This window comes from Narcine bancroftii, chromosome 1 (genome assembly GCF_036971445.1).
Source record: "Narcine bancroftii isolate sNarBan1 chromosome 1, sNarBan1.hap1, whole genome shotgun sequence".
Lineage (NCBI taxonomy): Eukaryota > Metazoa > Chordata > Chondrichthyes > Torpediniformes > Narcinidae > Narcine > Narcine bancroftii.
Genome location: NC_091469.1, coordinates 450,740,658 through 450,765,656, shown reverse-complemented (window position 1 = coordinate 450,765,656; position 24,999 = coordinate 450,740,658). Strand labels below are relative to the sequence as shown.

Here is a 24,999-nt window from a genome sequence, read left to right as displayed (position 1 = left end):
GTTTAATGGGTACAAATGTTTGTCTAGTTGCTGTATTAAAACAGAATGTAAGAGTCGCCACTGGACTTTCTGATCCATCCAATGCTAAAATGAAGTCAGAGGGATAAAGGTGATCAGCCTTGCAGGAATACTGCACTTCTGTGTTCACATGCACCAGCGTGAGAATTCCATGCCTCCCGACTGTTATGGGGATAAATCCTAACAACTTCATACAGAACTGACTGCTTTATTTTCTGGAGACTACAGACCTTTATATTTCAGTGTTAAAACACAATGCCAAAGAAACTCAGCAGGTTCAACAGCATACTTTAAAGATAAAGATACTGCGGTTTGGGGCCGGAGCCTTTCATCAAGGTATAATCAAGTTGTAAGCAAGCTCCTGAATAAAATGTCAGAGTGAGAGGCAAGGGGAGGAGAACAGGCATGAGGTCACAATAACTAACACTAATTCTAGGCTTCCATTAAAGCTTACACTTGTGTCTGTCACTATGGTGACTGGTCGACAATTGGCATTAAAAAAAACCTCTGGCTGTATTTTTCTGTCTGTACCTTTGGGGTAGTGCATGAAATTGAAACATCAAATTGCAGTCAGCCCACCTAAGATGAAATTGTTGACCATAGACCAGTGATTTTAGCAGCGACGTGAAAACAGTCTCAGAAAAATGAACCTTGCCAGCTTAGAGTTTTGTAAGATTTCTGGGAAATAAAACTGCCGGTCATTCCTGTTTGTCAGGGTGTTGCAGCGTAGGTTCCCATCTTGAGCATTGAGGCTCTGGATAACTCAGCTCAACCTGTTTTTCATCATGGACAATGTTACCTTTGGTTTTTCATGTGTATGTTCTGGAATCTCTTCCAGAAACCTTTTAATGTCTTTATCCCTTACCCCTGCTTAATATTATCCTAAACAAATCTCTCTAGCAACTTTTGGTACACCTGTCCTCACACTATCTTTGATGTGAAATGTTATTTGATAGCCTTTTGTGTTTTAAAGGGCTGCAATAAGCACAAGTACTTGTTGTTGTTGGAAAGGATTCCAGTGGAAGTGCATCGTACAGAAAAATCCATCCACAAGCCCTTGCCAGTGGAAGAGCTCTTGGCCTCATACACAAAATCTCACAGCTCCCTGAGGCTGCAGGGAATGAATCAAAAATTAGATTCCTTCTGAGCCATCTGTTTTCCTTTCCAATTTATGCTCTCAATGACATGACATAAGTCGTTTATTTCAAACTGTGACAGCTCGAAGGGACATTATGAAGTTGCAACTGTGAGAATGATACTGGAAGTATTAAGTTTATTTTGTGTTTTGTACAAGAAAGCACCAAAAATAGGTCTAACTGGTAAATTAAAGAGAGTCAGCAGGACTGTTTCTTACTGAGCGTATCAGTTTGCCAACCTGTTCAGTTAGGGTGAAGCATTATCTGTCAAGGTATTAAAGAAATCCATAGAAAATTGAATCAGGGTTGAAAGACCAAGATCTTATGAATGTGGTAGATAGAACAAGAGTCCAAAAAGTGTTGTCCATGAAGTTGGTTCTCAACATTATATTACGGCCAATAACCAAACATGAGGATATTTGCCCACCACTCTGCTGAACAAAAACATGGTCGGTGGAAGGTCTAATCATTAATGAGCATTAATCTAGTCTGGGCATGATATATTAGTCAATCTGTGCTCCAAAAATACTTTTTATTTACTGCACAGACAAATTGTACTATTTAACAGCACAAGGATGAAATGTAGATGGTTTTGTGATCTGGAAATAGAACATAGAACAGTATTCACAGGAACAAGCCCTTCAGTCCATGATATCAGAATTAACCATGATGCCAAATTAAATTAATCCAAAACCCTCTAAACACTTATTATTTATCTGTCTGTCTAAATGCCTCTTAAATATTGCTAACATATCTCCTTTCACCACCTCCCCTAGCTGTGTATTTCAGGCAGCTATTGCTCTCTGTTTAATAAAAGCTCGACTTCTGCAAATCTCCTTTAAATAGTTACCTTCTCACCATAATTCTGCCCCTCTAATATTTGATATTTTCACATTTCCACTCAGAGCAAAGACTACCCTAGCTATGCAATCAGGTCACCTCTCAACATCCAGAGAAAACAGTTCATGTTTGACCAACCCCTCCTTATACTTGATGCTCTCTTATCTGAGCAATATGCTGGTGAACCTTATTTTCTCCCTCTCCAAAGCCTGCACATCTTTCCATGAACACATCCATCAGAACTGCACATGATATTCCAAATGTGGCTGAATCAAAGTCTTGTGTAGCTGCAACATAACTTCCCAACTTTTACACTCGATGCCCTGACCAATAAAGGCAAGCACCCAATGCTCATTCTTTAACTCCCAATTTATAGTGTTTGGGGCAAAGACACTTTTTTTCCTTTATTTGCCCCTGTGTTCCCCAGTTTTAAATTTGTAAGTAAACTATTCACATGTAATTAAAGAGTCTATTCCAGGTTATTTGTATAGATTTTGATTTGGCAATGTAGAAATTACATCACTTTTTTTACATTGCTTCCTCCCTCCCCTCCACAAAAAAAAGGAGGGCACCATAATGTTTGGGACATTTTGCTTCACAGGTGTTTGTGATTCCTCATGTACAATTAATTGCTTCATTGGTGCAGATATAAGAAAGCTAGTCTTGCTTCTAAGCACCTTTGTACCTGCTATTTATCAACCTGGGGGCCAGAGTTGGGCAATGAAAGTCAAATAAGTTATTATGAAGGTGAAAAACAAAAATAAAAGAGTAAGAAACATCACCCAAACCATAGGATTACCAAAATCAACAGTTTAGAACATCATTAAGAATAAAGAGCGTACTGGTGACCTCAGTAATCACCAAGGGATTGGTATTCCAATGAAGATCTCCACTGCTGATGACAGAAGAATTCTCATCATAATGAAGAATAATCCCCAAATGTATGTCCAACGAATCTGAAACACTCTTCAGGAAGGAGGTGTGGATCAATGACTACTGTCTGCAGAAGACTTCATGAACAGAAATAAAGAGGCTACAGTGCAAGATGCAAACCATGGCAAAGGTAGTAGTCTCTAGATCTTGGGCAGTTCCTTTACGCCTCCACATTTTTCTCTTCCCATCACTCTGATACGGGTCTCATTAGTCCACAAGATCTTTTTTCCAGAAATCTGCAGGCTCTTTTAAATACTTCTTGGCAAACCAAAATCTGGCCATCGTTTCTGTGGCTAACTAATGGCTTTCATCTTGCAATGTCGTGAATAAAGGTCAAAGAAAGGAAAAAGGTGTCTTTGTCCCAACATTATGAAGGGCACTATATATATCTCTGTTGCCACTTTCAGGGAGCTAATGCACTTGCAGCCCAAGATCTCTTTCTATATCAGTTATCTTCAGAGATTTTCCATTTACTGTATACTTTCCCTTTATATTTAACCTCTCAAATTGCAATTTTATACTTGTTCAGATTAAATTACATCAGTCCATATTTCAAACTGATCAATATCCTGCTGTATTCATCATTATCCACAACTTCAAAACATGGCTATTTAGATTTGGTGACAATGAGTGAGAGAACACAATGCAACCAAGTTTTCAGGCTCCTTGCTCTATACGGACTCATCACTCTATTTTGTGCAACCCACCTACTGTGGTATCATCAACAAATTTGTAGATGGTGTTGTTGTATTGAGTTGTAGTTTTAAAGCAAGTAGAGTGGGGGCTAGGCAGCCCTCTGGTGCTCCAGTACTGATGGAGATAGTGGATGAGATGTTCTTGCCAGTTCGCACTGATTGGGGTCTGGAGATGAGCAAATCCAGGATCCAATTAGACAGTGAGCTATTGAGGCCCAAGACTTGGAGTTTGCTAATCAGCCAATAGAGAGCTTCTGGATGTATTCATCTTTGCCGTCCAGGTGTTCCAGAGCTTTATGTGGAGCCAGTGAGATGGCATCTGCCGTAGACGTGTTGCTGAGGTAGACAAATTGGAATAGATCCAGGTTGCTGCTCAGGCAAGAACTCATGTGCTTTGACAACATCCTCTCAAAACACTTCTTCATTGTGTCTGGTCACTGGCCAGTAGTCATTTGTATCCATAATCCAAGTGAGGCCTCACTATGCCTTATAAAGCCACATCACCCTTATATCCTATTCCTTGAGATATGAATCAAAAATTGCATCATCATCTTTATCATTGACTCAACCTGGAGTTAACTTTTAGGGTATTCTGCATAAAGACCCCAAGACCCCTTGGACCTCCAATTTATTAAAATTTTCTCCCCATCCAAATAATAGCCTGCTCTCTTATTTCTTCTATTAAAGTGCATGAGCATACGCTTTCCAACTGTATTTCATCTGCTACTTCTTTGCCTATTCTCTTAATCTAGGTTTCCCTCCATTTCCTCATCATTACCTAGTCCTCCACCTATGTTTTTATCATATGGAAACTTAGCCACAAAGCCATTTATTTTGTAATCCAAATCAGTAACACAGAACATTAAAAGATGTGGCCTCAAATAATCTTGGAGAGAAGCACACAAGTCTGCAGATGCAGTGATTGTAGTCAAATCGCAGAAATGGTGGAGGTACTCAGTGGGTTCCACAGTGTCTATCAGAGATAAAGATAGATTACCGGTGTTTCTGGGCTGAGCACTTCCTCAAGATATGAGTGAAAAAAGACAGGCATCTAAATTAAAGGCTGGGTAAAGGAAGAAGGAAGAATGGGAAGTGGAGGAGGACAGACCAGCAGGCAAAAGATGATCACTGAATATGATAAAAGGAAAAGTGAGAAATGAGTTGGTTCTATGGATGCAGTCTGGATGATTGCTTCATTGAGCACCTCTGTTCTATCTACCACACCAGCATGGATCTCCCAGTGGCCATCCATTTCAATTCCCTGTCCCATTCCCTTGCCGACATGTCTGTCCATGATCTCATGCACTGCCAGATGGACACCACCCTCAAATTGGAGGAACAACACCTCAGCTTCCATCTTGGCACCATCCAACTGGATGGCATAAACCACCCCCTCCCCCATGTAGGTCTACATTCCTATAGTTCTCTCTCTCTCTCTCACACACACACACACTCTCTCTCGCTCTTCCCTTTTTTCTCTGTCTCCTTTCACAGAGCCAAAACCAACTCCCACCTTTCCTCTTATCATATACAATTAACACCTTTTGTCTGTTGGTCTGTAGTCCTCCCCTTCCCATTCTTCCTCCTTTCTTTCCCCAGCCTTTAAAAGCCAAAGTAAAAGAGAGGGCATACAATGGAGCAAAATAAGTATGAAGATTCAGGACTGGGAAACTTTTAAAAACTTAGAGAAGACAATGAAAAAGGTGATTAGGAAGGAAAAGATGAATTATGAAATGAGGTCAGCAAGTAATATCAAAGAGGATACTAAAAGCTTTTTTAAATATATAAAGAGTAAAAGAGACACAAAAGCAGACATATGACTGATAGGAAATGATGCTGGAGGAACTGTAATGGGAGATGAAGAGATGGCAGAGGAACTGAATATATATTTTGGATCAATCTTCATCGTGGAAGACATTAGTAACTTATCAGACTCCTATGGCTTTCTCGGATGAGAAGTGAGTGCAGTCAAGATCACAAGAGAGAAGATACATGGGAAGCTAAATAGTCTACAGTAGATAATTCTTCGCAGACCAGATCGAATGCACCCTCGGGTTCTGAAGGAGGTAGCTGTTGAGATGGTGAGGCATTGGTAATAATCTTCCAGGAATCAATGGTTTTTGTGGACAATGATTGTGAAAGTCCCTCTTCTGTTTTACAAGACAGCAGAAAGACAATTATAGACCTATTAGCCTGATGTCAATGGTTGGTAAGCTTTTGGAGTCGATTGTCAAGGTTGAAGTTATGGAATAGCTGGAAGTGCATGAAAAGATAGGCACAAGCCATCATGATTTCCTTAAAGGAATTCATGCCTGAAAACCCTATTGTCATTTTTTGAGGAGATTACAAGTAGGACAGACTCGGGAGATGTGAATTGGAACTTTCAAAAGGCCTTCAACAAGATGCCAGACACAAGGCTGCTAAACAAGATGAGAGTCCATGTTATTACAGGAAGAATATGAGCATGGGTAGAGCATTGCTGATCACCAGGAACCAGAAGGTGGGAATAAAGGGATCCATTCTGCTTGGTAACTGGTTACCAGTGGACTTCAGCAAGGGCCAGTGTTGGGGCCATTTCTTTTTACATTGTATATTAATGATTTAGAGTATGGAATAAAAGGCTTCATGACTAAATTTGCAGATGATACCAAAATAGTTGGTAGGGGAGATGGTGCTGAGAATATCAAAAGGCCACAGAGACATGGATAGATGAGGAGAATGGGCAAAGAGGTGGCAGATTGTGATGGTGTAATGGGGGGCATATTATACTGACTGCTTGCTATTGGCTATGGCTGTAGAGATACTCCACCCTACTGGTATGCTTTCCCACTGGCCAGTTTAGTGCTGGTTATCTTTGGCTTGGCTTCGCGGACGAAGATTTATGGAGGGGGTAAAAAGTCCACGTCAGCTGCAGGCTCGTTTGTGGCTGACAAGTCCGATGCGGGACAGGCAGACACGATTGCAGCGGTTGCAGGGGAAAATTGGTTGGTTGGGGTTGGGTGTTGGGTTTTTCCTCCTTTGCCTTTTGTCAGTGAGGTGGGCTCTGCGGTCTTCTTCAAAGGAGGTTGCTGCCCACCAAACTGTGAGGCGCCAAGATGCACGGTTTGAGGCGTTATCAGCCCACTGGCGGTGGTCAATGTGGCAGGCACCAAGAGATTTCTTTAGGCAGTCCTTGTACCTTTTCTTTGGTGCACCTCTGTCACGGTGGCCAGTGGAGAGCTCGCCATATAACACGATCTTGGGAAGGCGATGGTCCTCCATTCTGGAGACGTGACCCATCCAGCGCAGCTGGATCTTCAGCAGCGTGGACTCGATGCTGTCGACCTCTGCCATCTCGAGTACTTCGACGTTAGGGATGTAAGCGCTCCAATGGATGTTGAGGATGGAGCGGAGACAACGCTGGTTATAGTCAGTTAGTAAAAGCCCAGTATTAGTATAAACCTTGTCTGGTCTATATCTATGGCATATCACAGATGACATACAATGTTGGAAAGTGTATGGTCATGCACTTTAGTAGAAGATATAGATGAGCAGATTGTTATTTAAATGGGGATAAAATTCAAAATTCCTAAGTGCAAAGGTCTTGGGAGTCCTTGTGCAGGATACAACAAATGTTGACCTCCAGGTTTAGCCGGAGGTGCAAAAGGTGAATACAATGTTGGCATTCATTTCTAGAGGAATAGCATACAAGACCAGGGATGTGATGTTGAGGCTTTATAAAGCACTGTTGAGACCTCACTTGGAGTACTGTGTGTAAGGCACGACCAGTAACCACAGAGACAAGCTGAGGTAACAATATGCTTTAATACACAGAAGAACCTTGCTGGCTTGGATCCCAGGATAGGAATGGCAGCAAGGGAAAGGTGGCTCGACCTTTATGGCCCAGGATCATGGGGGAGGAGTCATCCGTGGGCAGGACAGCTCCATATATACAACTGACAATGACAACTATATACAATGGAGGAAACATATCACCACACTGTGTACAATTTTTGGTGCTTTATTTGAGAAAAGACGAGCTAGCATTGGAGAGGGTTCAGAGATTTACTAGAATTATACCAGGAATGAAAGGGTTAGCATATGAAGAATAATTGTCAGCTCTTGGACTGAATTCGTTGGAGTACAGAAGGTTGAGAGGATACTTCATTGAGGCATTTCGAATGCTGAAAGTTCTGGATCGAGTAGATGTGGCAAGCATGTTTCATTTTAGGACAAGAGGGAATAACCTCAGGAAAAAAGAGCATAAATTTAAAACAGAGATGTGGAAAATATTCTTTAGTCAGAGAGTCGTAAGTCTGTGGAAGTGAAATTGTTGGGTACATTTAAGGCAGAGATTGACAGGTATTTGATTAGTCAAAAGATCAACGGTTACAGACAGAAATCCAGCAAGTGGGACTGACTAGGTGGATGGATCAGCTTATGATTAGAATGGCGGAGCATTCTCGATGACTCAATGGGCCATATATTATGTATCCTATATCATGTTACCTTGTAATCTTGTGAATTCAGTCACTTTTCTTTGTTACCCATACCTTGAGGAAGGGCTCAGGCCCAAAACATCAGTAATATATCTTTACCTTCTTTGGACCAAGTGAGTTACTCCAGAATTGGTGTTTGACCCTGAATAATCCTCTTCAATAACTCCCTCCTTCTGATGCAAGGCTCACTGGCCTTTCATTTCCTGGTTTTTCCATATTGCTATTCTAAAACAAGGAAACAACACTGGCCATTCTCCAATCCACTGGACTTCACCTGTGGCTAAAGAGGATACAATAGTCAAGGCCCCAGCAGCATTTCTTGTCTCCCTCAATAATGTCGGTTAGATTCTATCAGTCCCTGGAGACATATCCACCTTAGTATTCTTCAAAAGGCGCAAAAACCACCTCCTTCTTGATTGGACAACAATTACTCTTCCATCTGTTGTTTTAAGGAAATATGTTTAGGATGATTTTCAACACAGGCAAGTTTGAAACAAGATGTTCTGAAATGACGCTAGAATCAGTGGTTTTCAATTTTTTTCTTTCCACTCACATGGGGGAAAAAAAGGTTGAGAACCATTGCTCTAGACACAACTGTTACTGAAATATCTTGCTTGAGAAAAATAACACAAGGGTGAAGAATGGCAAGGTTCAACCAGATAGAACTCGACTCTTCCCCTTGGTATTCAATGTCATCATTAAGTTGACTTCCTCTTTCCACATTTGTGGGTGCAAAAATGGCCAAAATTGGGGAAAGTACAGGTATCTTTATGGGTTGAAAAAGTTAAATAGCAACAGATATAAAGGAGGGGATGATTTGAAAGCACAATGTTACTGAACTTAGAGCCAAAGTAAGTCACCAGGCCCAGGAGGAAGAATGAAGGGGGCATTTGATGTCCAGTGATTTTTTTCCACAGGTTGCCAAGACCAGATATGATCATTGTGTGAAATGGTGCTAATCACTTCACCCTAGACAACCATGCCCTCATTTCTCCTCCTTAAAATTCTTCATCTTTAACTTTTTTTTTCAAAGTTCCTATTACTTTTGGTACTTAAGGTTTGACATTTAGATTTTATTGCACAATTCTTCTACAAAGTTCTTTAGGCTTTTTAGTTACATGCTACATATAAGTTCTGTGTTAATCTGTTCTTTTAGCAGAAAAAGATGATCCAGACTTACCTGATGTAATTCATTTCCCATTTTCAGTCAAGGTGATCTGACTGAATCTTGTCCTCATCAATTGTAGTCATGCCATGCATCTTTGTTGTTCACACTGTTCAGCTATGGCTCTATGGTGGATAATGTGCAATCTATCTTTTAGTGGACAGTGGTGAGCTAAATGAGTCTAACTTGAAGAATAATCTATCAAACCAGTGGAATACCTTCCATTATAGCACTCTTGTACCTCAAGAGAAACAATGGATTTGCAATTTTGACCATAATGAATCATGATTCAATCCTGCAAATATAGTTGATGGTGACTGAAATCACAAGAGATTTGGCCATCCTTGGCGAAGCTAGTTGTGCTCCCACCTCACCTTGTTTGAATGGAACTTCCATTCAGACAGTCCTTGCCTGTCTTGCTTTTTATAGGCCACCTACTCCCTAATTTCCTAGGCCTTGATAATTTGTCTTTGATTCCCCATTGTCACCTGGCAGTCATTTCTCTGCCATACATAGAAAAAGAAAATGAGAGGAGAATTTTCCTTCCTTTACTTCTTGAGTAAATTTCTTCCTTTCACAAAATGGCTTTCAACAGAAGAAATGACTGGAGGTTCAATTTTTGGAGTGACTACTAGATGGCCTGATAAATATAAGCAGTTCTGTAAAGTTTCTAATCGTTACAAAAGATCATAATGTTAAATCTTTTTGGATATTTCTATTTAAATTTAAATTTAGACATTCAGCATGGTAACAGGCCCTTCAGGCCAATGAGCTCCTGCCTCCCAAATACACCAGTTAAAATACAAACTCTATGTTTTTAAAGGGTGGGTGGAAACCGGAGGAAACCCATGCTGACACAGTGAGAACGTACAAACTCCTTGCAGACAGTGCGGGATTTGAACCTGAGGTGCTGGTGTTTTAGTAGTGTTGCACTAACTGCTATGCAAATGATGCTACCGAAATTGTAATTATATTATTACCTGTTTCACTACATTGGAAATAACATAGAAAAGCAATATGCTTTTCCCAACAGGAAATTAATGTTTAATTGGATTAGTGATTTATTGCATTCTCCTGGAGACCCTCTGAAATGCCAGTGTTGCTGAGACAAAAGTTGATGAGGAAATGTAATAATTTAACACGATGTAGTTTTAAATTACCATCATCCGTCAAAGCATCATTATATCTGCAATAATTCAAATGATGAAAGAAAGCAATGATATTTGAAACAGCTTATAAATTTAGTGCAAAAATAAGTTAGTATATGGGGAGGGCAAGGGAGGGGAATGAGTAATTTTATTGGGAATCAAAGTTTTTTAGATGAACATGGATGAAATCAGTAAGTGTAAAAATAATACCTTCTGTATGAAACTGTTAAAAAATGCTGTAGATTTGAAGAATAAATGGGCAATATACCTATTGCATGAAAGACCACAAACCAGAGAATGAGGTAGTTGAAACTTCTGCTCCAATATTATACAGGAATTTTCTCAGGATAGGAGATAACCTGTTTCCATTCCAGTCCTATGGGCTGAGTTTATTATTAAGACCAACGTGAGCCTGCAGATTTTGCCACAGGGAGGACAGGAAGTATTTGGAAGGATGGTAAGTGGTTCAAGAGGTGGTACACTTAATTTGCAGGGCTTCTATGTCCTTCCAGTATATGGGATTAAGATGGTCAGTCATTCCAACTGTTCTGGGCTTCCCAGAAATCAGTGGGGATGTTGCATGTTTGGCAAGGAGTCTTTCAGAATATCCTTGAATATTTTTTTCATCTGCCACTTGGTGATATCATCCCATGCGAGAACTTGAAATAGAGTGTCTGTAATTGACTATATGAGTAATGAGGTCTAACCAATGGAACTGATGAGATATAATTAGAGTCTTCACATTGGGGATGTTAGCTTGGAGCAGAACACCTACATTTTGGTGCTAGTTGGAACTTAGAGTTAGGTCAGAGATCAGCAATCATTTAATTACATGTTGAAACTCAGTCAAAGGAGTAAAAGATCTGCATCTGACCCAAATTTTCTATCTTGTTTTGGAGCCAGAATTTTTTTCATGAAAGAAATAGGTTTGGGGTTCATTTGTTCATGTAACATACATGATTAACTTTTGCCTGCCGTAAAGCAGATAAAGAGTCACCATTACTATCACCTTGTGCCTCTCACAATATGAGAGAAAAAGAAGCAAAAGAGAGTCCCTTCAGCATCACTGAATGACCTCTGATTCACCTCCAGTGCTCTGACAGCCTCCACAAATGCACAGATTCCTGTTCATTGACAACCTAAGCTCCAGATCCAAAACCCTGACAGTCACGAAACCTTCAGTGCCCAAGCCAGTTGGAAGCCTTTCTTTCCCCCAGCAACCTCTTGAATCCTGGCTCCGATATATGGTTCCCATGAGCCAGTGTCCAGAAGCCCACAGCCTGTGTGGCCTGTGCGGGCCCCTCGATCGTAAGTCACCCACATTCAATACCGCCAATATATAATAAGGAAAATCAAACTGACTAAAGTCGAATCATTTTAACTTCATAATATGTTCACAGAGTCACCTTTGTCAAGATCATTCAACAAAAGTTTCCATTTCCCTACTTATAGCAATTTGGTTAGACTGGACTCGATCAATAAAGGAGCTCTCAGCCAGGCCAGAGCTAAGATTCAGATGGAGAACAAAGCCCCTTGAATAAGGGAGGTGTGGGATAAAATTCAAAGGGGAATGGATCAGGAAGAAGAGTGCTTGACTGATCTGGAGTAGTATGAGATTCAAAATTTGATCCTTAACTTCAGCTTCATTGCTGGGGATCTTTACAAAAAAAAACTCAGTCTTTCAGTGTACTAAGATCAAAATGTTTTTATCATTTCTGAAATGTTTTTGCTCAGAAAACTCAGGTCAGAAAGTTAATATTTTTTCCATTTCTTTAGGTCCCAATAAAGTGGGTGATCAAAAACAGCAAAGAATCCCCAGACGGACCCACCCCCTGAAAATGGTAAATACACCCGAAGACAGCACGTACTACAATATCATTCATGTAAGTCCATGACCAGCTCAACTATTTATTCACATCTTGTTTTTGTGAGGGTATCCATTGAAATTACAGTGAGTCACACTATGGGCATGATGGTGTTAAAACCAACTGGAGCTTATTGGCACTTAACATTTCAAAACATGAGCTCTAAAAAATAAACAATTAAGCAGCTGGAGAGACACCTGACAAAGAGATTTAATAAGGCCATCAGCAGATTTGAATTCTGATGCTTTCTGTATTGTTCTAAATTTCAAAATTCTCCATGGAATAATGTGGCAGGTGGTGAAGTAGTTTTGCCCATCTCAAACCTGCTGCACAGATCCATTATCCCAGTCTTTGGAATTCAGCACAAATGGAAAATGAAGCAGTCCTAAGAATGGGCCAAGCAATACAATATAGACTCTGGGGGGCAGGAAGCCATGTCAATGTGATGTGTTCACAGAGAGTCTTCTGATCTGAATGTCATCAATGAACATTGTCTGCGCTTGGCTAGGAAAATTACGATTAAATTATCTCAAGAGCTGCACCCACAACTCCAGCAACATAGAGCATAGAACCTTACAGCACAGTACACACCCTAAATTCCTCAATGTTGTGCTAATCTACATATTCCTACCAAAAAACATCTCTACCTTGTAAACCGACCAACTCCCTCGACTACACTTCCTCACACCCAATCCCCTGCAAGGATTCTATTCTCTTTTCGCAATTTCTCCATCCCTGCTGCATCTGTTCCCAAGATGAGGTATTTCAATTCAGATCATCTTCCACAAATGTGGCTTCCCCTCCACCACCTTCAACTCAGTCCTGTCCCACATCACCTCCATTTTCTGCTCATCTGCTCTGGCTCCCTTTACCCATAGATGCAACAAACACAGGATTCCTCATGTCCTTACCTACCATCCCACAAGCTTTCGCAACCAACACATTATCCTCCAGAATTTATGGTATTGCAACAGGATCCCACTACCAAACATATCTTCCCCTCTCCTCCCCTCCTTCCCTTCCATGGAGACACCCTTGTGCACTCATCGCTCCCTCCCACTCCCACCCCCCCCCCCCCACGGCACCTTCCCTTTTGGTCGCAGAAGGTTCCACAAGTGCCTACACCTTCTCCCTCACTGCAGTTTGAGGCCTCAAACAGGCATTTTTAATTGAGGCAACACTTTACTTGTGTATCCGTAGGAGTGATTTACTTTATTCAGTGCTCGTTTTGTGGCCTTTTCTGCATCAGAGAGACTGGGTGCAGACTGGAAGATCGCTTCACTGAGCACCTTCACTCTGTCCGCATTAGTGACAGGGACCTCCCACTGACCAACTAATTCAGTCTGTGTCCAACTCCCATACTCACATGTCTGTCTATGGCCTCATGTCCCAAGACCAACTTTAAATTGGAGGAACACCACCTGATTTTCCATCTGGGCACTCTCCAGCCGGATGGCATTAACATCAACGTCTCTGATTTCTGATAACCTATTCTCCATTCTCCATTCTCTCTTCTTTCCCTTCCCCCTGTCTCCATTCCTCAGCTCTCCACCCTTTCCCTTTCTATTCCCCTAACCATCCATCCTCCCCCTGCTTGCTGATGTGCCCCCCCTTCACCTTTTTGTTTGGACACCTGCCAACATTTTTTCATACCTTGATTAAGGGATCAAACCCAAAACGTTGGTTACATATCTTTAGCTTTGCCGTATAAAGTACTGTGACAGAGTATATACATATGCCCCTGGGAAAGGTTTGTTAGAATTGGTCACATGCAAACACTTTAAAATAGATCTTATTTGAAATGCTGGAGCTAGGCTAGACATAGTGGCTTCTCACACCTTTTTGCAAGAGCTTTGAAGAGTGCTCAAGTAACATCACTAATGGATTATTGTTTACCAAGGCCACAGATGAAAGAGTAGGCTGGAGCCTCTGCTGTCTGAAAGGAGAATTTGCCGTTGTTTTGTAAGCCGAGAGAGTCAAACAGGCTTTCTCTCAGTCTGTGTGTGTGTGTGTGTGTGTGTGTGTGTGTGTGTGTGTGTGTGTGTGTGTGTGTGTGTATGTGTGTGTGTGTGTGTGTGTATGTGAGAGAGAGAGAGAGAGAGAGAGAGAGAGAGAGAGAGAGACACACACAAATCACTTGTACAGGGTTGAACAGGGCAAGCTGACTAGAAGCCCAGTGTGGAAGATGCCTAGTCACAGTCCTTGTGGTTCATGCAAGAGGACCTGCTGTCTAATGTTTCACTTGGAATAAGTGAAACAGAAAGGAACTCTGTGATGACATGAAAGAAAGAGGTTATCATCTGGAGAACCCTAAAAGGGACAAGTTTCATCAGCAAGACACTGAGGTGACTAATGAAAGTACCTCAGTTCTAGGTGTCTTGGAACAACACATCTCTCTCTGAAAACCAACAAGAACCTTCCTGAGCGGTAACCATTTATCTTTCGAGCACCAAAGCCTGGTGAACTTTATAAATGTTAAATTCTGTGCACAGTATAAGAATTGCCTGCAACCAGTGAACTTGGAGGAATGAGAAGTGAGACTGGACTGTGAACCAAATAACTTTTTTGAATTTACACACACGTTTACATGCACATGCATTTAGAATTAGAAAGGGGATTAAGTTAGTTTAGGTTGTTAATAATAGATAAGTTAAAGTTTGATTCTTTTTTTATGTTTAAAGATAATTAAAAGCAACTTTTGTTTAAGTAACCATTTGTCTTGGTGAATGTCTACTACTGCTGGCTTTATGGGTTTTCTGGGCTCGTAGCAGTACACTGTTGGACCTGCTGAGTTTCTCAATTATTGTGTTTTTATTCAAAACCCTCTATCTTCCTTTCCTCCATGTGCATGTCCAAGAGTCTTTTAAATGCCCCTAATGTTTCAGCTTCCACCACCACCCGTGGCAAAACATTCCAGGCACTCAAACTCTGTGTAAAAGAAACCTGCCCGTGATGCCTCGGCTAAACCTTCCTCCCTTAACTTTCACGGAAGCACAGTTTTGCAGTACTGGTGACTATGGAGCTAACCGTAACTGCCTGATGTTCCTGGTTTCAGTTTGCCCAGGCTGGTACTAGAGAGATTTTCAACATTTTGCACAATTTCTTTTTCACTTTTACCTCTGTTCATCTCTCTATTCAAAGAGAGGCAACTTTATTGAATGCCCTCTCTTTTCAGTCAAATGTGGGTGAACGTTGTAAGGACTGTCTTAGAGAGATGACCCATCTAATTGTTGTAGGTTCCAAAGAAGCTCCTCAGCTTCATCTGTCTATTGGATCTCCCCATTAAAAGATGTAGGATATTTTTGGGTACAGCACACAAAGCAACTTGACATTATCTTACACTAAGCCACCAGCTTGATTGGTATCCCATTAGCTACCCTACTCATCACTTCCCTTCGTCATCAACGGACAGTGGCTGCAATATGTACCATTTCCAACATCTCCTAAACCCACAGCCTCCACCACAAATAAGGAAAAGGGGAGCAGACACATGGGAAGACCGGCACCTGCAGACTCCATTTCAAGTCAATGCATTCTGAACTGAAAATATGTCACCAGCCTTCCATCACAGTTTGGTTTAGGTCTAACACCACTGTGGAACAGGACCTTCACTAGAAGGACTACAATGTTTCCAGATAATGGCTCAGCAAAATCGCAGGAACAAGAAGTCTAAAGAACCCTGAGGTTGCTGCACAGGGAGATAAGATGGTGAAGGAGGCCAATAAATATTTGTCACCATTAGCTGCGGCAGAGAATACAAGAGCAGAAAGATTACACACAACTTTACAATACATGGAATAGATCACAGTTGGAGTACTGATCACATTTCTGGTCATCCCACCACAGGAAAGATGCAGCTTCACTGGAGAGAATGCAGATGAAATTCACCAGGATACTTCCTGGGATGGGGGTTTTGGGCATCTCTCTAAATTATTTGATGAGAATGTAGATTTGTTTTCTCAGTACAGGTAATCCCTGACTTACGACCGTAATTAGGACTGAAGGATTGGTTGTATCTCAAAATGGACACAGGTCAGAATTTTACCCCAATTGCATAGAGTACTGAAGTTTTAAAGCAAACATTTTAATCAAATCTCTTTTCATTGTAGATTTGATGATAACTTAAGGTTTCCTGAAGTTGTTGATCAACCTTGGATAATCTTTCCACAATCTGGTGCATGCTTACCTTGTTAGTCGGTGTTCCAGGGTCCCAGAGTCCATAGGCTCAGCACGACCATCTTGATTCCGCATGCACATGTGGAATCGAGATGTCTGCACCCAGCCTAAGGATCCCGGGTTGCCGACAAACAAGGTAAGTATGCACATTTTGGCTGTTACATGCCCTGTATTCCTGTTATAGTTTGTTAAATACAACATAATCCATGTAAATGGTATATTTTTTCTTCATATTTAAAAAAAATTGATCTTATAAGTCTCATAAGTCGCAAGTTCAGGGATTACCTGTTTGTTGGGTGTCTTGCAGCTCACTGCCTGAAATATAGAAACAATGTGCCTGGAAGAGATGAAAGATTCCAACCTAAAACATTGACCATTTGATAACTTATGACTTATATGGCCATGGGACAGGTGTTGGGAGGTAGAATTAAATTTTAACTGGTGTGGATGCAGTGGCCAGAGTTACTTTCTCAGTGATTCCATCAACCAACCATTCTTACTATGGGAATAACTCTATGTACAGCAGGTCTCATCATTGTTATAACTATCTCTCACCTGACCTGAACCCCCCCCCTCCCCCCCACCCCGACCTAACACTGAGCCTCCTCACTCGTTCACCACCAATCTGCCTATATTTTCTTCTTGGCTTTGCGTTCAAGAAAAAAAGCTGCTTACTTGAAAGGCCATCAGTCTGTCAACCAGACTGACTGCAACTGGGACATGGGGTCCTAGAGTTCTGCAGGATGTTTGTAAAACCCAATTGTCTGCATCTCCTAGCCTTAAACAGCCACCATCTTATGCAAGCAAAATAAAATCCAGAATATCTTCAAAATTTGGCGTTAAGTTCCAGACTACGCAAAATGAAAGAAGACTTAAATATCCACATCCATATCAGTTCTTTTCACCTATGCAGCTAATCCAGCATCTAGAGAATTTCACAAAATAATATTCACTTTGACAAATATGTATTTACCATGGTGTCTCCAAGCTCCATTTCGTCAGCTATTGGCAAGAACCAATATTAACTTAACAGTGGAGTTATTATTGAATAAAAATATTTGCTCAAAGCATTCAAAGCCACTTTAAGTTAAGCAAAGTGTATATTTACGTAATTTCCTTAAAATCATTTCAAGAGAAGCTTAACAGAAGCTGACATCAGCTAAGAACAAAATCCTTTTTCATTTTCAAGAAAATATATGTGAACTTAAAGAATTACAATGTTAACTCTTTTAGAAAACCTACAGCACAATACAGGCCCTTCAGCCCATAAAGTTGTGCTAAAAAATGTCCCTACCTAAGAAATTACTAGGCTTTCCCATAGCCTCTATTTTTCTAAGCTCCATTTATCTCTCCAAATGTCTCATAAAAGATTCTATCATATCCATCTCCATCATTGTTGCTGGCACCCTATTCCTCGCACTTATCACAGCCTGCATTAAAAAAAATACCCCTGACATCTCCTCTGTACCTACTCCCCAGCACCATAAACCTGCGTCATCTTGTGGCAACCATTTTAGCCCTGGAAAAAAGCCTCTGACTGGGATGTGGTTGAAGTTGTATAAGTCACTGGTGAGGAAACATTTGGAATATTGTGTGAGGTTTTGGTCACCGAATTATAGGGAGGATATAAACACAATAGAGAGATTACAGAGGAGATTTACAAAAATGTTTTCTGGGTTTCAGAATTTGAGTTACAGGGAAAGGTTGAGCAGGCTGAGACTTTATTCTCTAAAGCACAGAAGATTGAGGAGTGATTTGATAGAGGTATTTAAAATTATGAGGGGGACAGATAGAGTCAATGTGGACAGGTTTTTTTCCATTGAGAGTAGGGGAGATTCAAACAAGAGGACATGGATTGAGATTGAAGGGGGAAAGGTTTAGGGGAATCAAGAGGGGGAATTTCTTCACTCAGAAGGTGGTGGGTGTGTGGAATGAGCTTCCGGCAAAAGTGGTAGATGTAGGTTCAATTTTAATATTTAAGGAAAAGTTGGATAGGTATATGGACAAGGGAGGTGTGGAGGATCATGGGTCAGGTGCGTGTCAATGGAACTAGGTGGGAGTAGGTGTTCAGCATGGACAAGAAGGGCCAAACTGGCCTGTTTCTGTGCTGTAATTGATAGATGGTTATATGGTTATATTCACACGATCAATGCCTCTCATGATCTTAACTATCTCTATCAGGTCACCTCTCATCCTCCACCGCTCCAAGGAGAAAAGGCTGAGTTCACTCAACCTGTTTTCATAAGGGATGTTCCCTAATCCAGGCAACATCCTTGTAAATCTCGTCTTCCCCCTTTCTATGACTTCCATATCCTTCTAGTAGTGAGATGACCAGAACTGAGCACAGTAAACCAAGGGTCCTGCATTACCTCTCCTAAATTCAGTTCCATGATTAATGAAGGCCAATACACCACATGCTTTCTTAGCCACAGAGTCAACCTGCGCAGCTGCTTTGAGCGTCCTATGGACTCAGACCCCAAGATACTTCTGATGCTGCACACAGCCAAGATTCTTACCATTTAAATATATCTGCCATTATATTTGACCTACCAAAATAATCCACTTCACACCTATCTGGGTTGAACTCCATCTGCCATTTCTTAGCCCAGTTTTACATCCTATCAATGTCCCACTGTAACCTCTGACAGCCCTCCACACCATCCACAACACCCCCAACCTTTGTGTCATCAGCAAACTTACTAACTCATCCCTCCACTTCCTCATCCAGGTCATTTATAAAAATCATAAAGAGTAAGGGTCCCAGAATAGATCCCTGAGGACCACCACTGGTCACTGTTCTCCATGCAGAATATGACCCATCTACAACCAATCTTTGCCTTCTGTGGACAAGCCAGTTCCAGTTCCACAAAGCAATGTCTCCTTGGATACCATGCCTCCTTACTTTCTCAATAAGCCTTGCATGGGGAACCTTATCAAATACCTTGCTGAAATCCATATACACTACATCCGCTGCTCTTCCTTCATCAATGTGTTTAGACACATCCTCAAAAAATTCAATCAGGCTCCTAATGCATGAACTACCCTTGACAAAGTTATGCTGGCCCTTCCTAATTATATAATATCTCTCCAAATGTTCATAAATCCTGCCTCTCAGGATCTTCTCCATCAACTTACCAACCACTGAAGTAAAGCCCACTGGTCTATAATTTCCTAGGATATCCCTACTCCCTTTCTTGAATAAAGAAACCACATCTGCAACCCTCCAATCCTCCAGAACCTCTCCCATCCCCATTGATGATCATCACCAGAGGCTCAGAATTTTCCTCCCTCACCTCCCACAGTAGCGTGGGGTTAAATGTCATCCGGTCCTGGTGACTTATCCAACATGATGTTTTCCAAAAGCTCCAGCACATCCTTTCTCTTGATATTACTCAAGCTTCTCAGTCTGTGGCAAGTCATCACTACAATCACTCAAGATCCTTTTCCATAGTGAATACTTAAGTAAAGGATTCATTAAGTACTTTTGTGATTTCCTCCGGTTCCATACACTCTTCCCCATTGCCATACTTGATAGGTCCTATTCTTTAACGTCTTATCCTCTTGCTCTTCACATACTTGTAGAATGCCTTGGGGTTTTCCTTAATCCTGCCCACCAAGGCCTTCTCATGGCCCCTTCTGGCTATCCTAATTTCCTTTTTAAGCTCCTTCCTTATAATCTTCTAGCTCACTGAACCTTTTGTAAGCTTCTCGACTAGATTTTCTACACCATGGTTCCTGTACTCTACTATGACTTCCCTGGCTTATTGGATAGTACATATGCAGTACTCCACACAAATATCCCTTAAACATTTGCCACATTTCTTCTGTAATTTTTCCCTGAGAACATCTGTTCCCAATTTAAGCTTCCAATTTCATGCCTGATGGCCTCATAATTCCCTTTACTCTAATTAAATGCTTTTTCTAACTTGTCTGTTCCTATCTCTCTCCAATGATCACTATCTCCAAAATGCTCCCTGACTGAGAGATCTGACACCTGGCCAGGTTCATATCTGGACTACGGGTTTTTTGCTTAACAAAAGTGTTGCAACATTCTCAGACACCTGAAATCTTGCTCTCTGAACATTACAATTAACATTTCTCAACACAGTCACAAAATCCTGGACTTATGGAAACTCATGCCTGTTGTGACAATATCAGATAAGGGGGAACAGGAGCATGGATACTACAAGGGATCTTTGGGTTGCAGATTTTCCCACCCATCTGGTCTGCTGATCAGGTTGGTTGATCCAAGTGAAACAAGAGAGTCTGCAGATTCTGTGATTGTAGTTAATACACAAAATTGCTGGTGAAACTCAGCAGGTCTCACAGTGTCAAAAGGAAGTAGATACATAACCGACGTTTTGGTCCCAAACCTTTTGTCAAGGTATGATCAAAAAGCAGGCAGAGGCAGGCACCCAAATAAAAGGTGGGGGGGGGGGGTGGGGAGAAGGGAAAAAGGGTCAGAGGAGGAGCATAAGCCAACAGCCAAAAGGCCATAGGTGGACATGGATAGGACAGGAGAGAAAATGTGAGAATTGGTCATGAGAAGGGAATAGCTCTGTGAATTCACGGCTGGAGGAAGAGAGATGGGGAAGAGAGAGAGAGAGAGAGAGAGAGAGAGAGAGAGAGAGAGAGAGATGATTGGAGAGTGCCTAGATGGAATATGAGGTGTTGTTCCTCCAATTTGTGGATGGTTTCAATTTGGCAGTGCATAAGACCATTGGTAGACATGTTGACAAGGGAATGAGACAGGGCCCTGAAATAGACTGCCACTAGGAGATCCCTGCTATTACAGCAGGCAAAGCAAAGGTGCTCAATGAAGCGATCTCCCAACCTGCATTCAGTCTCTTTGATGTAGAAGATACGACAATGGGAACACCAGATGCAGTACAACTGCAGATTCACAAGTGGTGTTCCTTCACTTTGGGGCTTAGAATGGAGCTGAAAGAGCAGATGTGGGTGCAAGTGTAGCATTACAGGCGTAAGTACAAAAGGATGATTGCCAAAAAAGGACAGGGAAGTCACGGAAGTAGTGGTCCTTGTGGAAGGCAGAGAGAGGAGGAGAGGGGAAGATGTGTCTGATGGAGAGAGCACAATGTATGTGGCAGAAATGGCAAACGATGATATGTTAAATGTGGAGGCTGGTGGGTAAGGACAAGAGTATTCCTGTCCTTGTTGCATCTGGGTGAGGGCCAAGTTGATGGTATTAGAGGGGAAGCCATTTTTTTGATCTCACAATGTAGGAATTACAAGAAACGAATGAAATCTTTAGAGAGGACAGTGGGTGAAGATGAATATTTGAGGTAGCTGTTGAAGTTGGTGAGTTTATCTGTCAAGAATTGGTTTCTCAAGATAGAGACAAGAAAAGGGAGTAAGTTGTAAGAGATGGACCAAGTGAATTTGAGGTCTATGTGGAAGTTGGCAGCAAAGTGAATATAATTGACAAACGTAGTTGAGGTATTACCAATGTAGTCATTAATGCAGCAAATGAAGAGTTCAGGGTCTTGCTTGTGTAGGCTTATAGCATGAATGGCTTCACATAGCCAATAAAAAGGCAGGCATTGGGCCCATGTAGGTACTTATGGCTATCCCTTTGACTTGGAGAAAGTGGGATGAGTTATTTAGTTATTCAGCTAGCTGGAGGGGGGTGGTGGTGGAGAGGGACTAGTTGGGTCTATTGTTGAGGAAGAAACAAAGGGATTTGAGGCCTTTGGTATTGTGGTTGAGATGTATAGACATTGGATGTCCATGGTGAAGATAAGATGATTGAGTTCAAGGAAATGGAAGTTGTTGAAGTGATATAGAGCAAGTGGGATATCACAGATGTAGGTAGAGAGGGATGGAGCAGTAGGACAAAACTGAGTGCAAGGAAGAAGATACCAGGTCAGTGGGCAGGAGCACCTGTAATGGTATACTTGCACCCACATTTCCTCTATTGGGACAATTGGGTTTGTGGATCTTGGATAGGAGATAGAATCAAGACGTGATTGGAGACCTTTACTGATGGTAGTAGCAAGAACAGAGTGTGTGCTGGGTGGTGTAGATCCTTGATGTTTGATGCTTATTGACCTGATGTAATGTATGAAATGGTGGCTTAATTATTTCAAGAGTTAAATAAGAGATGTCTGAGAGTTTTATCTGGCCTCAGCAAGGTAGAGGTCAATACTTCAATCCACAACAGTACTACCTTTGTCTACAAGTTTGATAATGAGGTAGAGATTGGTGCAGATAGAATGGAGAGTGGGGTAAGAGGAGAATAAGTGAGGGGAGTGGTGAAGTTGAGACAGGTAATATCTCAACAGCAGTTGAAAATATAAAAATCCAAAGCTGGCAGAAAGCCGTAGAAAGTATCCAAGAGGAAGAACTTTTAAGATGTTTTTTTTAATCTGCTGGTGTACAGAACATGATGCCCTTACATCACAATTTCCATCCATAACTTATTTCGATATGAAACTTCTCAGCAAAATTAAATATTTTGAGCAAGCTCATGAGATTCACAAATCTGTCTTTATCTTTATTATTAAGGAACTTGCCATCTTTTCTCCAGTTTAAGTCAACACTTAAATACTAGGTATCTGGATTGGTAACATTGTGTTGAATAATATCCCCCTGCAACATAGTAAATACTAATGTGCATATAAAAATCAGTAATTAACAAAGATAATTAATATCCTGGGTGGAATTTACAAATGGATAACCACACCAAATGAGATGAGCTCCGAGTAGAGAATAATGTAATGAGTAATAAGAGCTTATTGTCATGTACATAAGTGCAATGTAAAGATGTACCACAATTCTTGCTTGCTGCAGCCAAACAGACTATTACAGATAAACCAACTACAAGAATATTCATTAACTTTCCACAATGTGCAAGGCAGAAAAAAGATAATAAATGTAAAAGGATAGGTAAATATTTACAGTTGCAGTTAGTGCAAGAAAAAAAATTGTTTCAATCGCACAGAAACATATTTAGATGGTCCTAGACTAGTTTATAGTTAGGAGAAGGAAGTTTAAGAACCTATTTGCTGTTGGATTAAAACTGTTCCTGAATCTGGACTTCAGGCTTCTGAACTTTCCGCCTCAAGACTGCAATGACAAGATTTCAGATTTATTGTCAGAGTACATGCATGACATCACATACAACTCTGAGATCTTTTTCCCTGTGGGCAAGTTATTGGCAGTGCGGAAAAAACTGACTCACCGTTCGCGTGTAAACAAATAATGAAATGTAAACAAACTGACTGCAATATAGAGGGGAAAAACAATAAAGTGCAAAAGTAAGTCCTTAAATAAGCTTCTATTTGAGTTTGATGTGGAGGGGTTTTCTGATAGACCTGTTCCTGAACATGGCAGTGTGAGTCTTGTGGCATCTATCCCTTTTTCCGGATGTTGGTAGTGAGAACAGAATGTGTGCTGAGTGGTGTGGATCCTTGATGATTGCCATTGCTCTCTGATGGCAGCATTCCCTCTAGATGTTCTTGATAGTGAGAAAGGTTTTTGCCCATGGACTATGTCCACTAAATTTTGGAAGCCCTTACACTCAGGGGTATTGGTGTCCCCATACAAGACCATGAAGCAATCGGTCAGCACACTTTCCACCACACATTCACAGACATTTTCCAGTGTTCACAATGTCATACCAAACCTCCACAATCTTCTGAGGAAGTAGAGTTGCTGACGTGCTTTCTTCGCGGTACCATTTGTGTGACGGGTTCAGAAAAGATCCTCTGAGATAGTGACTCCCAAGAACTTAAATTTGCTCACCCTCCCCACCTCTGATCCCCCGATGAAAATTGGTTCGCACGCCTCTGGTTTTCCCTTTCTGAAGTCAACAATCAGCTCTTTGGATTTAGTGACATTAAGTGTGAGGTTATTGTGGGTGCACCATTCAGCCCAGTTTTCAATCTCTCTCCTATACGCTAACTCATCACCCCTTTTCATACAACTCACCACCGTGGTATCGTCAGCAAATTTGTAGACAAGAGGCTGTGACCAAGGTGGTGGGGATCCTTAATTGTGATGGATTCCTTCTTGAGGCAGCACCTCATATAGATGTCTTCAATTAATGGGAGGTTGGTGCCTGAAACTCTACCCTGTGAATAATTACATTAACGAACATATATCCATTAAAAATTAACAGAAAGCCTGATGATGAACCCTGTGAAAAGAAGTGCCGCTCAGTATTCTAATTCCATGTTTTTTCTCACTCTTTGCCATTACTAAAATAAATTCCTCTATCCATATACTCCAAAGAATATTGAACATTGTTACATGATGTTGTCAAAGACCAGTCCACTCTACAACTACAATCTATAATGAACGTACTATCAACTGAGGTCCGTTGTTCAATCATTCAGTCCAAAACTCCAAAGAAATGGGAAACTTTTAAACTCCTTTTCAGCTGGGGTGTAATTGTTGAGACCTTAGATCACAGCAGAGAAAGAATCTGCTCAAACTTCCTCATTTAAAATGAAAAGGAAATGCTATGCAGTTCCCCCAACAAGCAAGCTTTATGACTCACTCGTTTAGTTGATATATACATATC

The 24,999-nt window shown here is 41.2% G+C and overlaps 1 protein-coding gene across 1 annotated transcript in view; it reads left to right on the top strand.

The window, feature by feature from the left end:
* Window positions 1–24,999, top strand: part of LOC138751787 (myosin-IIIa-like) — a 93,001-nt gene that overhangs the window by 27,555 nt on the left and 40,447 nt on the right. Inside the window, exon 3 of the mRNA XM_069914574.1 lies at window positions 12,190–12,296. Within this exon, the coding sequence (XP_069770675.1) occupies window positions 12,190–12,296 (107 nt within the window). The remainder of the gene's footprint in view (window positions 1–12,189; window positions 12,297–24,999) is intronic.